The sequence below is a fragment of the Hyperolius riggenbachi genome, chromosome 7 (assembly GCF_040937935.1).
Source record: "Hyperolius riggenbachi isolate aHypRig1 chromosome 7, aHypRig1.pri, whole genome shotgun sequence".
Lineage (NCBI taxonomy): Eukaryota > Metazoa > Chordata > Amphibia > Anura > Hyperoliidae > Hyperolius > Hyperolius riggenbachi.
In genome coordinates this window covers 171050305-171064143 of record NC_090652.1, presented here as the reverse complement: position 1 = coordinate 171064143, position 13839 = coordinate 171050305, and the positions used below count along the sequence as shown (strand labels likewise).

Sequence of the window (13839 nt, the reverse complement as noted above, 5' to 3'; positions counted from 1 at the left end):
ATGTGATCGTGGTGACAGTGCGCAGGCATCTCTGCACCCATCCTTCTGCCCGCCCCTGGAGAAGAGGAATGGGAACAATCGTTCCGGGCGCAAAATTTTTTAATTTCTATTTATAATAATGGCATGCAAGAAGCAATAGTTATTTTATATATAACGTATGCATTGTTCTCATTGCATTGCAGGACGGACGTGAGCAGGACTAGAAGACGCTCATGCACTGACAACGGCGCAAGAGCGGAATAGTGGGAATTCTCGCGCTGTCAGCCGCTCTGAACATGAAAGCAGAGCGGCTGCAGCGCCATATTTAAAGACCGTTAGAAATTACACCACCAGCCATACAGCATAAAGAAAAGCTGAGGCGCAAGGAAAAGTGGCAAAACTTCATCAAAAAAATGAATATTCAAAAAGGTAAATTACTTCAATTAAATCCAATTGGTTTAGGTTTCCTTTAAAGAGGGCTTGGATGCTTTCCTTGCATTGAAGGGCATCCACAGCTATAATAATTAGGTAAACCCCAGAAGAGTTGATCCAGGGATTTATCTGACTGCCATCTGGAGTCTGGAAATAATTTTTCCCTTTAAAGCGGATCTGAGATGAAAAACGAACTAGAACAAGTAACTTGTCTATATATCTTATCTAAAGTTTTGATATTTTACACAGCATATCTGGCTGCAAACAGCTTCAAAATATTATTTATTCCTGTGCTACAATGAGGGCAGTAATGTTCTGTTTGTCACATTGTCACAGGCTGAGGGCTGGAGATGCTGTCAGCTTGCCTGTGTGTAAATTCAGTCCCCTCTCCTCCTTCCCCCGCCTCTGAAATCAATGGCTAGTAACCCCCTCCTCCTCCTGCCCAGACTGAGCTCCCATAAGACCTTGCTACAGTGCCAAGGCACAAAAGGAGCTGTGGTCGAGGCTTTAGTTTATAGGCAGAGTATTAAAACAAAACAAAAAAAGTATTTTGCTTGAGGAATGCCCTATAAATTATATGAAAGGAACACAATTATGCAATGAGTAAAAGTTTATCTCGGATCCACTTCAAGGCTAATTGGCCTAGGCCTTGTAAGGTTTTTTGCCTTCCCTGGATCAACTGGGATATGTGCAGGTTCAGGTTGATTGTTTTTTTTTATTTTTTTCTGGTTGGACTTGATGGACAGATGTCTTTTTTCAACCAAACTATCTATGTAACTATGAGTCAGATCTAAATTTCTAGACTTATACTAGTAGAGTATATAAGGTGGTTTCCGATATGTCCACAGCAGAAAACGAATAGCAAAGTCCCAATCTGCACAATATTTATGGACACCGCATTCTTAGGGCCTGTTTCCACTACACGCAGATTGGATGCAGAAAAACTGACTCCAATGAATGCCTATGGGCCGGTTTCCACTAAACGTGATTTTTCTGATGTAGTTTTCCCATGGGCATTCATTGGAGTCAGTTTTTCTGCATCCAATCTGCGTGTAGTGGAAATAGGCCCTTAGTGTATACCGACGAACACAGACAGTGTCTGTTTTCACTAGGTCATTTACTGTACATGTCTGTTCACTTCTTCTGTTCTCTTGCACCTTCAACAATCATCTGCCACCCTTACCTTTTGCCTTCATCTGTCACCTTGACACTGTATCTGCTGTCCCCGGGAAGAAGCACCGCAATACTGATGGAAGTAACAGCAAGAGCATACTAAACTGCTGGTGCCTCCTATTGGATTCAAACAGACCAATGGGAATCCTTCTCCGGAGTGGATTCTCACTGGTCCACCGCTCCTTGGAGAAAGAGGATTTCCATTGATCTGTTTCAATCCAATAGGGAACCCAAACGGTTTAGTATACTTTTGCCAGTTCTCCCATCAGTATTGCAGTATTTTTCCCTGGCAGCAAAAGCCGTGGACCAGAGCGACGAATATTCCCAGCAGCAGGAGTGGCAGCCAAATCAACGGCCGAGGAACCAGAGTGTTGTGTAGCGTCGGATGTACAATGCTGCTAGTGTGAACAACGCAATGGACATACCACGGCCACAGCATATATGCACAGGATACTTTGGGATCATACTGTGAACCTACCCTATATCTGTTCCCCCCATTTTCCCAGCACAGGAAGGCTCGGTTCAAATTAGCCCAAAAATGGACAGTTTAACGGACTGTAACAGAACGGACGAGAATGGATGCGAACTGGTCCAATGTCAACCAATGGACCGTTCACATTGGTCCATTCTAACCGTTCCGCCACACAGAATGCAAGTTTGGGTCTGGAGCGATTTTTCTGGATTGAAGGATGTGTTGCATTCACTGTGCACTAATGGAACGGAGGGTCAAGGATGAAAAACTGATGCCTTTAAAGAGACACTGAAGAGAAAAAAAAAATATGATATAATGAATTGGTTGTGTAGTACGGATAATTACTAGAAGATTCGTAGCAAAGAAAATATTCTTATTTTTATTTTCAATTATATAGTGTTTTTTCTAACATTGCATCATTCTCTAATATTTTACACACAACTCAGCATTCTAAATGATTTTACAGGGCAGGCTATGAACTATTGACCTGTCCTCTGGCAAAGAAAAAGAAAATCTTTGACTGACGGCTCAGATAAACACCTTCAGAACTCAGAGCTCTCTGCGACTTTTAAAGTAGAAGAGCTCAATGGCTTTTTTGCATAGATAACAACTGGAGTCTCTTAAAGCGGATCCGAGATGAAAAACTAAATATAACAAGTGACTTGTCTATATATCTTATCTAAAGTTTAGATAGTTTACACAGCAAATCTATGTTCAAACAGCTTCAACAGTATATTCATATTTTTTCCTGTGATACAATGACAGCAGACATGTTTTCTGCTTGTCACTATTACACAATTACACACACAGGCAAGCGTATCTGTATCTAGGCATGCTAATCTGCATATTCTGTGAAAACTCCACTCTTATCTCCTCCATTACACAGGCAACTGATCTGTATCTGCACTGCAGCTCTCAGATTGTGAAAACTCTGCCTCTGAAATCTATAGCTAGTAACACCTTTTTCACCTGCCCAGACTGAAATCCCACAATCCCTTGCAAGCGCCAAGGCACTCTGGAGAAGCTGTGGGTGTGGCTTATTTAGTTTATAGGAAATTAGGGTATTAAAACAAAACAAAACAAGTATTTGGCTTGAGGAATGCCCTATAAACTATATGTAAGGAACACAATTATGCAATGAGTAAAAGTTCATCTCGGATCCACTTTAACTCTTCCTGTACTGGAAACAATATTAGACTTATGTCTCTGCTCCTAATGTTTTATTTCTGAGCTATACTACACATACAAATCATTATATCATAATTATTTTTTCGCTTCAGTTAAAATGGAGTTGTCAGAGTCTGATGTACCACAAACTCAAGAGCCAAAGGATTTATGTGCCTGCCCCATAACCCTGCCTACCAATGCCAGTTTTTCTTTTAGGCTCCTTGCCCTTTCCCTTTGTCTTGAAAGCCTCTGGTGTAGAACACCCGCATCTAGGCCTACAGCTGTTTCCCATCACTCTTTAACCCCAATCCCCCTCTGCCCCATTCACCATGCACGTCCAGCCTCACCCAGCACCCGCTAAACTAATCAAGAAGTGGAGGAGACGCGGTCACCAAGAGCAAGTAATGTATAATAATGCTAGATGCCGGTAATGACATCTTGTTTCTAACGCTGTTTGTAACGTTTTAGAAATGTCCTAAACAGGGCTGTGGAGTCTGAGTTGAGGAGTCGGTTTCAATAAACTGAGGAGTTGGATGATTTTTCAACCAAATCCATAACCTTTGTAAAAGTTAGACTAAGGAGTAGGAGTAATTTTGGGTACCTGGAGTCGGAGGTCATAAACTGAGGCGTTACAGTTGGATGATTTTTGTACAGACTCCACAGCCCTGGTCCTACACCAATACATAACGTTAGTAACAAGACAGGCATCACCCTGTGCCATAATGTTGAGGCGCGATTTATAAATGTAAGCAGTGGGGACATGTTAGGAACAGAGAAGGCTACAGAGCAGCACCCACACAAGTAAGAGAATGAGGCAATCTGAAACCTGTGAAAAGTTGTAAAAAGTTATCTTGCTCAGATTCCTATGAAAAGTTACCTTTCTGAGATATTTTCCTTATGATCTGAAAAGAGGTGAGTGAAGTACACCTTAACTGGTTAAAGATGACTTTTGTAAATAAGACCTATTTTGGTATAGCATTAATATATTACCTCATGCTTTTTGATGCATCAACCACAGACACAATGCTGTCATGACTGACCCAGGCCAAACGGTTTCCACTAGCAGAAAAGCTTACACTGTGAACCCAGCCACCACTGCCAGCACCTCCAAACTCTGACATCAGCTGACCAAAAGGCATTTTTGATCCCCAAGGAGTGCTGGATGGCTTCTCATCAACTTCCTTAATATATGCTGAAAACACCCTGCAGATAAAATACAAGTTCAGGAAAGAAACAAAAAAAATTAAAGCTCATTTAGGATTGTTCATCAAATTCTGCCAAAATGTTTCTGTATGACTAAATAAAGTAGATACTTGTTAATTCCATTTAAGAAAGGGGGTCATATTACAAAACATATACGGTCTTATACCCCTTTAACCACCTGGGCGTTACGGACGAGCTTAGCTCGTCCAGTAACGCCGCGGTGGATTGCTCAGGCACTGGTGGGCCGGTTTGCATAATTTTTTTTTTCAAAACACTAGCTGCGTGTATTCCCGCTCGCCACCGATCCGCCGCGAAAGAGGGCCCCCCCGCAGACCCCTTGCGCAGCCTGGCCAATCACCACCAGGCTGCGCTATGGGGTGGATTGGGACTCCCCCTCGATGACGTCATTCCGTTCGTCGCCATGGCGTTGGGGGAAGCCATACAGGAAATCCTGTTCAGAACGGGATTTCCTGATGGGTTTGATTGCTGGCGGCGACCAGAAGAGTGGGAGGGATGCGGCAGGGAGGGGGGGAATCATGTAGCTAGCGCTAGGCTAGCTACATGAAAAAAAAAAAAATAGGTGAAAAAACCCTCCCGCGGCCCTGTGCAATCAAAACTCTAGGGAGGTTAACCTAAACCTAAGCACTTATTGCACTTACAGTCAGTGCTGGTTACCTGATTTTCTTTAGTGTAGTGCAATATCTACCAATGTAAAGTTTTGTACAAATCTGACCATCAACATGGTTGCACAGACCTTGATCTGGATTCAGTGGCTATTTCCACCCTTGTATGCCCAACACTGCAACATCACTCTACGTGGGGAGTGTTGTCACGCTATGGGCAGAGCTAGCCACTACAACCATGTAAAGCCCCATGCCGTTGGTTTGATTTGCAACACAGCTTAACACTGGGGTGTATGTATTATACCATGGTGAGTGGGGCAGAGGAGGGATCTACAGGTAGCAGACATCGAACAGTTAGTACGTGGGGATATGTTTAGTTTATTTACTTGTCTTACTAAAGAGCCCAGTGTTCTCCCCAGGCTCTTTTAGCCGGGTGCTCCACCCGGCTAGATTTGGTGACCACCCGGCTGTCATTGGCTCACTTCCTGACCTCCTCCTATGCTGTAAGCAGAGTTGCCCTGCATTTTCATCTCGACCCACCCGGCTACTTTTTCATGCCACCCGGCTACCATTTCATGCCACCCGGCTGGAAAAAAATTCTGGGGAGAACACTGGAGCCCCTTAGGGAACCTAAACTGAGAGTGATATGGATTTTTCCTTTTAAAATATACCAGTTGCCTGACTCTCCTGCTGATCCTGTGTCTCTAATACTTTCAGCCACAGCCCCTCAACAAGTGTGCAGATCAGGTGCTCTGACTGAAGTCAGACTGGATTAGATAAATGCTTGTTTCAGGTCTGTGATTCAGCCACTACTCCAGCCAAATAGATCATCGGGACTGCCAGGCAACTGGTATTGTTTAAAAGGAAACATCCATATCCCTCTCAGTTAAGGTTCCCTTTAAAGTTAATTTACTTGAGAATCAAAAGACATCCTAGAAATGTTGAGGGCAAGCAAGGTTTTAAGAAGCCACAACACAGAGGTACCGCGAAGGGTTTACTTCCTTTGTCTCTATGCAAAAATGCATTTAGTGTCTGAAACAAGACAAATAAAGTCAAGGTCAATAGAATGTCTTTCACATTTCGTAATTTCATGTTGATATAACACTGTGAAAGTGCACAGGAGAATAACAAATTAAAATAAAAAGTAAGGCCAACCACGGCACAGTGGCGTAATGTATGGCACCTTGCAGCGCTGGGTCCCCAGTTCAGAGGCCAGCACTATCTGCACGTGGGTTTATATGTTCTCCGTGTCTTCATGAGTTTCTTCCCATATTCCCAAAAAATACAAACCAGTTTATTGGCTTCCCCCTAAATTGGCCTTAGACTATTAGAGACATATGATTATAGTACGGATTAGATTGTGAACTTCTCTGAGGGACAGTTAGTGACATGTTACGCTGTAAAGTGCTGCGGAAGATGAACCTATGTAAATACTAAATAATAACCAATAACTGGCAGAAATACATGGTTATTGGGCACAATAACCATACTTTTCATTCATGGGTCAACAGGTATGAAAACTGCATGCACTTGTATGGTGCAGGAATATTTACCTATTCCTACCTTTTGCGTGGGGGGAGGGTTAACACTTGTATATATGTTGTGCAGGTAGAGGTTGCCTGAACCTGGTAGAACATATTTGTGTGTCTTTTTCCTGGGGAATGTGAGGAGGGTGTTTATTTGGAGGTGGGGAAAGGGATGAGGGGACATAATGACAGCACTTGTTTTGGGGAAAATAATGTACTTGTTCGTGGCATACAGGACCTAGGCTGAAACCTACAACAAATACCTAACTGCTGCTGTTAGGACTTAATATTTTGGGCATATGCCCTATGACCTTAACGTGTGGTGCACGTACCCCAGGGGGTACTTCTGATGGTTCCAGAGGGTACTCGGGCTTTATTATACTTAACCAAGTATAACAAATTTATAGTTTTAGAAATTGATTTATCTTAAAGTTTGGGGAGGTTGTTTACAAGACTAATCTTGTGTCACACATAGTGAAATAGACATACTTTATGAAACGTTTTTTTTTTTTTTCCAATGTGGTTTTTAATTTGTTTTAAACTGCTTACAACAGTTTATACAATACTATAATGTGCAACAACAAAAATATGTAATAACAAAAACAGTACTGTATACTTTATACATGGAGCCGTGTAAGTAGGGGACTGCCTGTATTATTTTTAAATCCATATAGTTAAAGGATACATGAGCCAAATAAAAGGAAATCAGATTTACTTACCTGGGTCTTTCTTCAGCCTCTAAAAGCCTATGTGAATCTCGCTGCAGCTCCGCTCTTTGCCAGTGTCTTGGGGTCCCATCCTTGGCTTCTGTGCATGTGCGAGTGAGCCGATCTGCGCCTGTGCAGAACGGTTTCAGCTACAGCAATGCAGCTACATGCGTGCACAGAGCTGCTATGGAGGAGACCCCAGGATACTGAGAGATGCTGTGAGGGACACATAGACTTCCTGGGGCTGGAGGAAGCCCCAGGTAAGTAAATCTGATTTTCTTTTATTTGGCTCATGTATGCTTAAAGAAGTTCACTTCACAGTTGCCAGTGGCAACTGATTAAAAAAGGACAACCAACAATGTAAAAAAAAAAAGAAAAAAAAAAAATTAAATAATTGAACATAAAATCTACACCTGGTCTTAAAATCACAAGATCCTGCAGCTAAGAGGACATTATTTGGATGCCAATCCAGGCTTAGCACAGTAGAACGAATAGGTTTCTTGATGTGTTTGCTCACCCACCTAAGTAAGAAAGTCAGAAAGTTAGAATATCTAGGAAAATTCCATCATGGTTATTGGTTTATACATTTATAAATATCTAACAAAGAGAAAGCTCGAAAGGTGCCTATTAATGGTGTGATTTTTAGCAATCTTATTTTCGATTAAATACGATCTCTTCTTTTGATCTGAATGATCATTCTAATCGATCCACAGCATTAAAGTTTTCAAACTACTTCCAATATCTGAACCAGTTGCGATCCACTACACACCGACTGATCAGATTTTTAAAGAAGAGATAGAAATTGTTCAGGCTCGATTAGGCGTACCACCTTCTTTGTTTTCAATGCAATCTAAATAATCTGATCGTTCACCAAAAATTGTAACATTATTGTGCACTTTAAAGAGGAACTCAAGTGATAATGTAATAAAAAAAGTGCTTAATTTTCTAATAATTATGTATAAATTATCTAGTCAGTGTTTGCTCATTGTAAAATCTTTTCTCTCCGATTTACATTCTGACATTTATCACATGGTGACATTTATACTGCTGGCACGTGATGTTACTGGAAGGAGATGGTGCTTGCTTTTTTGGCAGTTGGAAACAGCTGTTATTTCCCACAATGCAACGAGGTTCCCACAGTGTGATGTCAGAACCATGGTCCTGACACACTGTGGGAGGGGTTTCACCCCAATATCAGCCATACAGAGCCCCCTGATGATCAGTTTGTGAAAAGGAAAAGATTTCTCATGGGAAAGGGGGTATCAGCTACTGATTGGCATGAAGTTCAATTCTTGGTTACGGCTTCTCTTTAAAAGGTAGCCATACATCTAGCGATGTATGGGCAGATTCGACCAAGAGACAAACCTCTCTCTAATCGAATCTGATAAGAGAGAGAGCTGTCAGCTGCCCATACACCACAGGCCGATTCCCGATACATTTCATGCTGAAATCATTTCGGAATTGGCCTTGATGCCGCATCCATCCGCCTCGCCGCCCCCACGCTGTCCCCCAATGATAAATGTTCCCCCAGTGCAAGGTATACATTACCTGTCTGTCCGTTCCCGCCACGCACCTGATCGAGCAAGTAAGCCCAATATCATGCAGAATGCGCAAACAAAGTGAACAGTTTTTGTCCCAAAATTGGTCGAGCATGCACATGACGAACAGATTTTCATCCAACTGGATTATAATAATCGAATCGGATGGTCGCCTGATGTATGGCCACCTTGAGAGAGTTTAGTGTGAGATTGACACGTCAAAAAAAAAAAAAAAACAACAAAAACTAAATTTGGGCCTGTTTTCACTACACGCAGATTGGATGCAGAAAAACTGACTCCAATTAATGCCTATGGGAGAATCTGCATCAGAAAAATCAGGTTTAGTGGAAACAGGCCCATAGGCATTCATTGGAGTCAGTTTTTCTGCATCCAATCTGCGTGTAGTGGAAACAGGCCCTATGGGGTCATGTAAAGCAATTAACATGAACTAGCAAGTTTTTTCCCCTCTACAAATAAATGAACACCGGAGTGGTACAATATCCACATTGTGGAATCTGATGTTCTGCTGAAAAGGGAAGATTGGTTATCGAAGCGAAGTTAGTGAATGTCAGTTATCAAATGAACTGAAATGCAATCGGCTATTTTCCAGACGTTTAGCTACACCTATTTCTTTGGAATTGCAATCTTGCAACACCTTTGTTTACTTTGCTGACTAGTTACCGTGCACAAGCCTGTGATTACGGTGTTCCACCCTACATAGCAGCAGTCCAGCAAGTTAAAAATATTCACGTAAATCGTTATGTGTACAACATTAACCCTTTAGAAGCCAAATAAAGTAAAATTATTTGGCTGTAGGGCCAAATTTTTCCTGCCACTGGTAAAGTGTGCCTTCCCCAGACAGAGGCGCTATACCCTTCCTGTCACTCATTTAGCTGCTCCTTGTTGTACTTTACCTGAGGAAGCGGGCGACAGACCCACGAAACGCGTTGCAGATGTTACTGGTTTAAGAAATAAATGCTGAATACGTTTTAAAGATACATTATTGGTGTGTCATCTATGGGGAGTTAAATCCACCAGTACCCCCATTTTAAACTGTTTTTAATATATTTTATACTGTCTGTTGCCTAGGTATACACAAATGATTGAATATCCACTTGGTGAATGGGTGTTTCTTCCTATCTACAAAGAGTGACTTCTTAGCCTGAGTGGGGACAGGATAATCTCCCCATCTGTGCATACAGTGGTTGCCTGTGGCAGCAACCAATGTTTGTGAGTAAAATGTATACTATTCATTGCTACTAATACCAAACAACTGTATTACAGGGTTCTTGAATATTTATTTTTGTCTTCCCTAGCCTGGCAGGCTCGGCAGAGTATTTGCGGCAAGGTAGAGAGGTGGCAGGAAGCTCTCATACATACCTGTCCGGACGGCTGGATTGGCTTCTTACTCCACTGCGGCGGCGACATATTCCCGACATGTCTTCTCGGTTCTGATCACATGATATGTGATTGGGATCCAGAAGACCAAGTCAGCGTTACAGTGCCACCCGCTGGAAGAGAGGTGATGGAAGAGTCTCTGTAACGCTGACACGGTCTCCTGGATCCAGATCCCGTCAACGTCATATCTTGTGATTGGATGCGATTGGGACCCTGAAGACCTGCCGGATGTTCAGAGCCGCCAGTGGAGGAAAAGAAGCCACCTGGAACAGGTAACTATAATTTCTTACTGCTACACACTAGTTTGGCTGCACTAGGCAGCCAAACTAGATATGCCGATAGAGGCTGTCACTGCGCCAGCAGATTTGAAACAAAGCATTTTGTTTGAAGCTGCTATTAGGTTAATAAAGTAGTATGAATTCAAAATGTCAGACTTGAAATACTGTTGGTACTGTATCTCATATGCCGAGTCCTTTCCTCCAGTTCAGATTTAAAACTAGTAACTGAAGTTAAAAATGTTCTAAACAGTAGAAAGAGCTCACCAGTCATTTTCAGATTCGAAATAACACACAGATATAAGTCTTGCTCCACTACCCACAGCAAACTTATTTTCCAGTGGTGACCACTTGACAAAAGTTGCTGCTCGGTTGATACGTAGAATGACCAAAGTAGGCTTCCAAATACCATCCTTCTGGCTCCACACATAAGCATTACGATCAGCTCCACAGGTTACAATCCTATCGCTTTTAGGAGCCCAATCAATACCTTTAGAGCAGAAAAAAATAGGATGTATTCATAAATAAAATTATGAAACTATACATAACATTTGGTATCCATTAAGAAAACATGCATTAAAAAAAAGTCTACAGAAAGGTAATGTTATGGGCACAAACAGGCATAATCAAATTCCCAGAATGTCACATGTTTCAAAACAACCCTAAAAGGTGCCCATTAACAGTACACTCTGAATAATTGACAGGTTGATCCAATAATTGCTATTAGTCAAAAATTATCCTTTGGGCAAACAAACAGGATGAAAAATGTAAGCCAATTTAATCAACAGACTTAATCTGTAAAACTCATTGACCGAACAATCAATACATTGACTGTTTGTGGTCAATCAGCACCACCAACCGTGCCCGATCCAATGGATCGGACGAACTTTCAGGAGACTGTACCATTAATGAGTACCCTAAGTGAACAAGCATTTTTAATACCTTAAAACTTCCATTCTCAAACCAGCCTAAGGGCCCACTATTTTTAAGTGACAAAATCGGGCTAAAAAGGCTAACTTTTTTTTAAGAGCGTTTTTCAATCCCAAGTGGGACCTGGGCCTTAAAGGGGCACTATGGCTAAATTCTTCTTATATTATCATTTAATATAAAATATGTGCAATTGTAGCAATGTGTAAGACTTGTATTGTGGCTGAATAAAACTCTGCTTCAATATTGCTTTACCCTAAATCAGTGCTGGAGTCCCGTCGCCAGAGAAAGCTAAGCGACGCTGAACCAGCACATTCCATTCTGCAGGAGGAGGCTGCCTTATCAGTCGTTTCATCTGAAGTTGTAATCTCCCCCTTTGATGAATCGGGAGAGGTTTCACCCAACGTCTAACTGCACATTAGCGCTGTTACAGCTCCTCTTATCTGCCGTATGTCTCAGGACAATGACGTATGGCTCTGATGAAAAAAATGCTCCCCGCTGAGGCCCCCCTTCAGAGACACAAGCAGGACACTGGCTACACAGCACTTGCGTGTGCTGAATCAAGATGCTGGAATCCTGTGAATAAGAGAAGCTGGTCTCCATGGCAACTGACAACAAGTGGTGACCCTGCCTGTGCCAGCTTCTCTGAAGGGGGGCCTCAGCGGGGAGCATTTTTTTCATCAGAGCCGTACGTCATTGTCCTGAGACGTACGGCAGATCAGAGGAGCTGTAACAGCGCTAATGTGCAGTTAGACGTTGGGTGAAACCTCTCCCGATTCATCAAAGGGGGAGATTACAACTTCAGATGAAACGACTGATAAGGCAGCCTCCTCCTGCAGAATGGAATGTGCTGGTTCAGCGTCGCTTAGCTTTCTCTGGCGACGGGACTCCAGCACTGATTTAGGGTAAAGCAATATTGAAGCAGAGTTTTATTCAGCCACAATACAAGTCTTACACATTGCTACAATTGCACATATTTTATATTAAATGAGAATATAAGAAGAATTAAAAAAAAACAAAACAAAATGGAAAACCGAGAGCCCAATATAGTGTAGTATGTCAAAAGTGTTTTTGATTAAATGATAAAGTGAGAACTATTATACTCACAAACATGGGTTACCGTCCAGGTAACCACTATAAAGGCAGGTGAGGAGATCAATCCTGTCCTCACTCAGGGCTAAGAAGTCGCTCTCTGTAGAATCGAGAAAAGGAGATAGCACTCCCCTCCACCAGGAGTGGACGCAAAGTATTTGTAAGTTGAACAGAGGCGCCAGCAGGTTAAAAGTTCATAAAAATTTTAAAAATTGCTAGGAGGAAGTGGTGGGCTTGCCTCCCGTAAGCAGACAAGACATCCTGTTTTTATATAAGTAAACACATTTATTATACGATACCCCAAGGGAAATGCAACGCGTTTCGCAGGTCAAGTCTGCTTCATCAGGCAAACAAGGGGTTAACTGTAGATAAAAACGAAAAACAATAATGGCTGTAATGAAGGCTATGCAGTTGCTACAGACTATGAAAAAATACAGATAGTATTGCTGATATATAATCAAAGGTCACATAAAATATATCACATTATACACACAGATCTTTGTATATTTTGTATTAGGGAAAACAAAGATTGTAACATGAGAAAAACGGGTGGGTAGTAAGGAGTGGGTGGGGAAAATGTTGGTGAGAGTAGTGGGGAGTAATGAATGGGAAGGTGGCTGGAGCTATGTTAGAACTGAGGTGGTAAACAAGCAAGAGGTATAAAGTGCATCGTATATTGTATATCAAAGGTAGTATGGGGTGGGGAGGTGGCCCAGGTAAGGAAATGCTAGGCATAATCGAAGGGAGACAATGGCAGTAGGTAGATGTAAAGAAAAAGGACTTACCAGGAGATCTGTAGTATCTAGAATAGCGCCTCAGTAACATGCTGTAGGCGCTAGTGTGCTTTTAATTGTGTGGGAATGGAGGGAAACATAATTAGGGGGGCGTGGATGAGCGAGGGTGGGTGGGGTTGAGGTCCTGGCTTGGAGCTGGGCGTGTTGGTAAAATGAGCGACGACCAATGTGGTGGCATACAATGTGGGTAAGCCACACCTATGTACTGGGTGTGCTTACGTGGGAATGGGAGAGGCGAACGGAGGTGTGTAATGACACTGAGTGGGCGTGTTGGAGAGGGAGACTAGCAGCTTGTATACGTCGCCCGCGGGTGACGTAATGGTGCGGGCGCCGGGAGCTAGGGCAGTACTGCGCATGCGTCAGGCTCGACGTAGTACGTATTGGGTATAGAGCACGCCGGGTAGCCTGTAAAGGTATTGCGCATGCGTCAAATTTGACGCAGTACGCATAGAGTGTGTAGTGCGCACGTGCGTCAAAGACGCAAGGGGTGTGTCCTAACGTGCGGGAGTGCGGCCCTTTTTAAAGCGGGCGAG

General features: G+C 42.5%; 1 protein-coding gene across 1 annotated transcript in view; it reads right to left on the bottom strand.

The window, feature by feature from the left end:
• The window catches only part of ARPC1A (actin related protein 2/3 complex subunit 1A), a 77301-nt gene that overhangs the window by 26918 nt on the left and 36544 nt on the right, over nt 1–13839 (bottom strand). Inside the window, exons 4-6 of the mRNA XM_068244884.1 lie at nt 10761–10983; nt 7696–7803; nt 4214–4426 (exon numbers count right to left, since the gene is read on the bottom strand). Of these exons, the coding sequence (XP_068100985.1) occupies nt 4214–4426; nt 7696–7803; nt 10761–10983 (544 nt within the window). The remainder of the gene's footprint in view (nt 1–4213; nt 4427–7695; nt 7804–10760; nt 10984–13839) is intronic.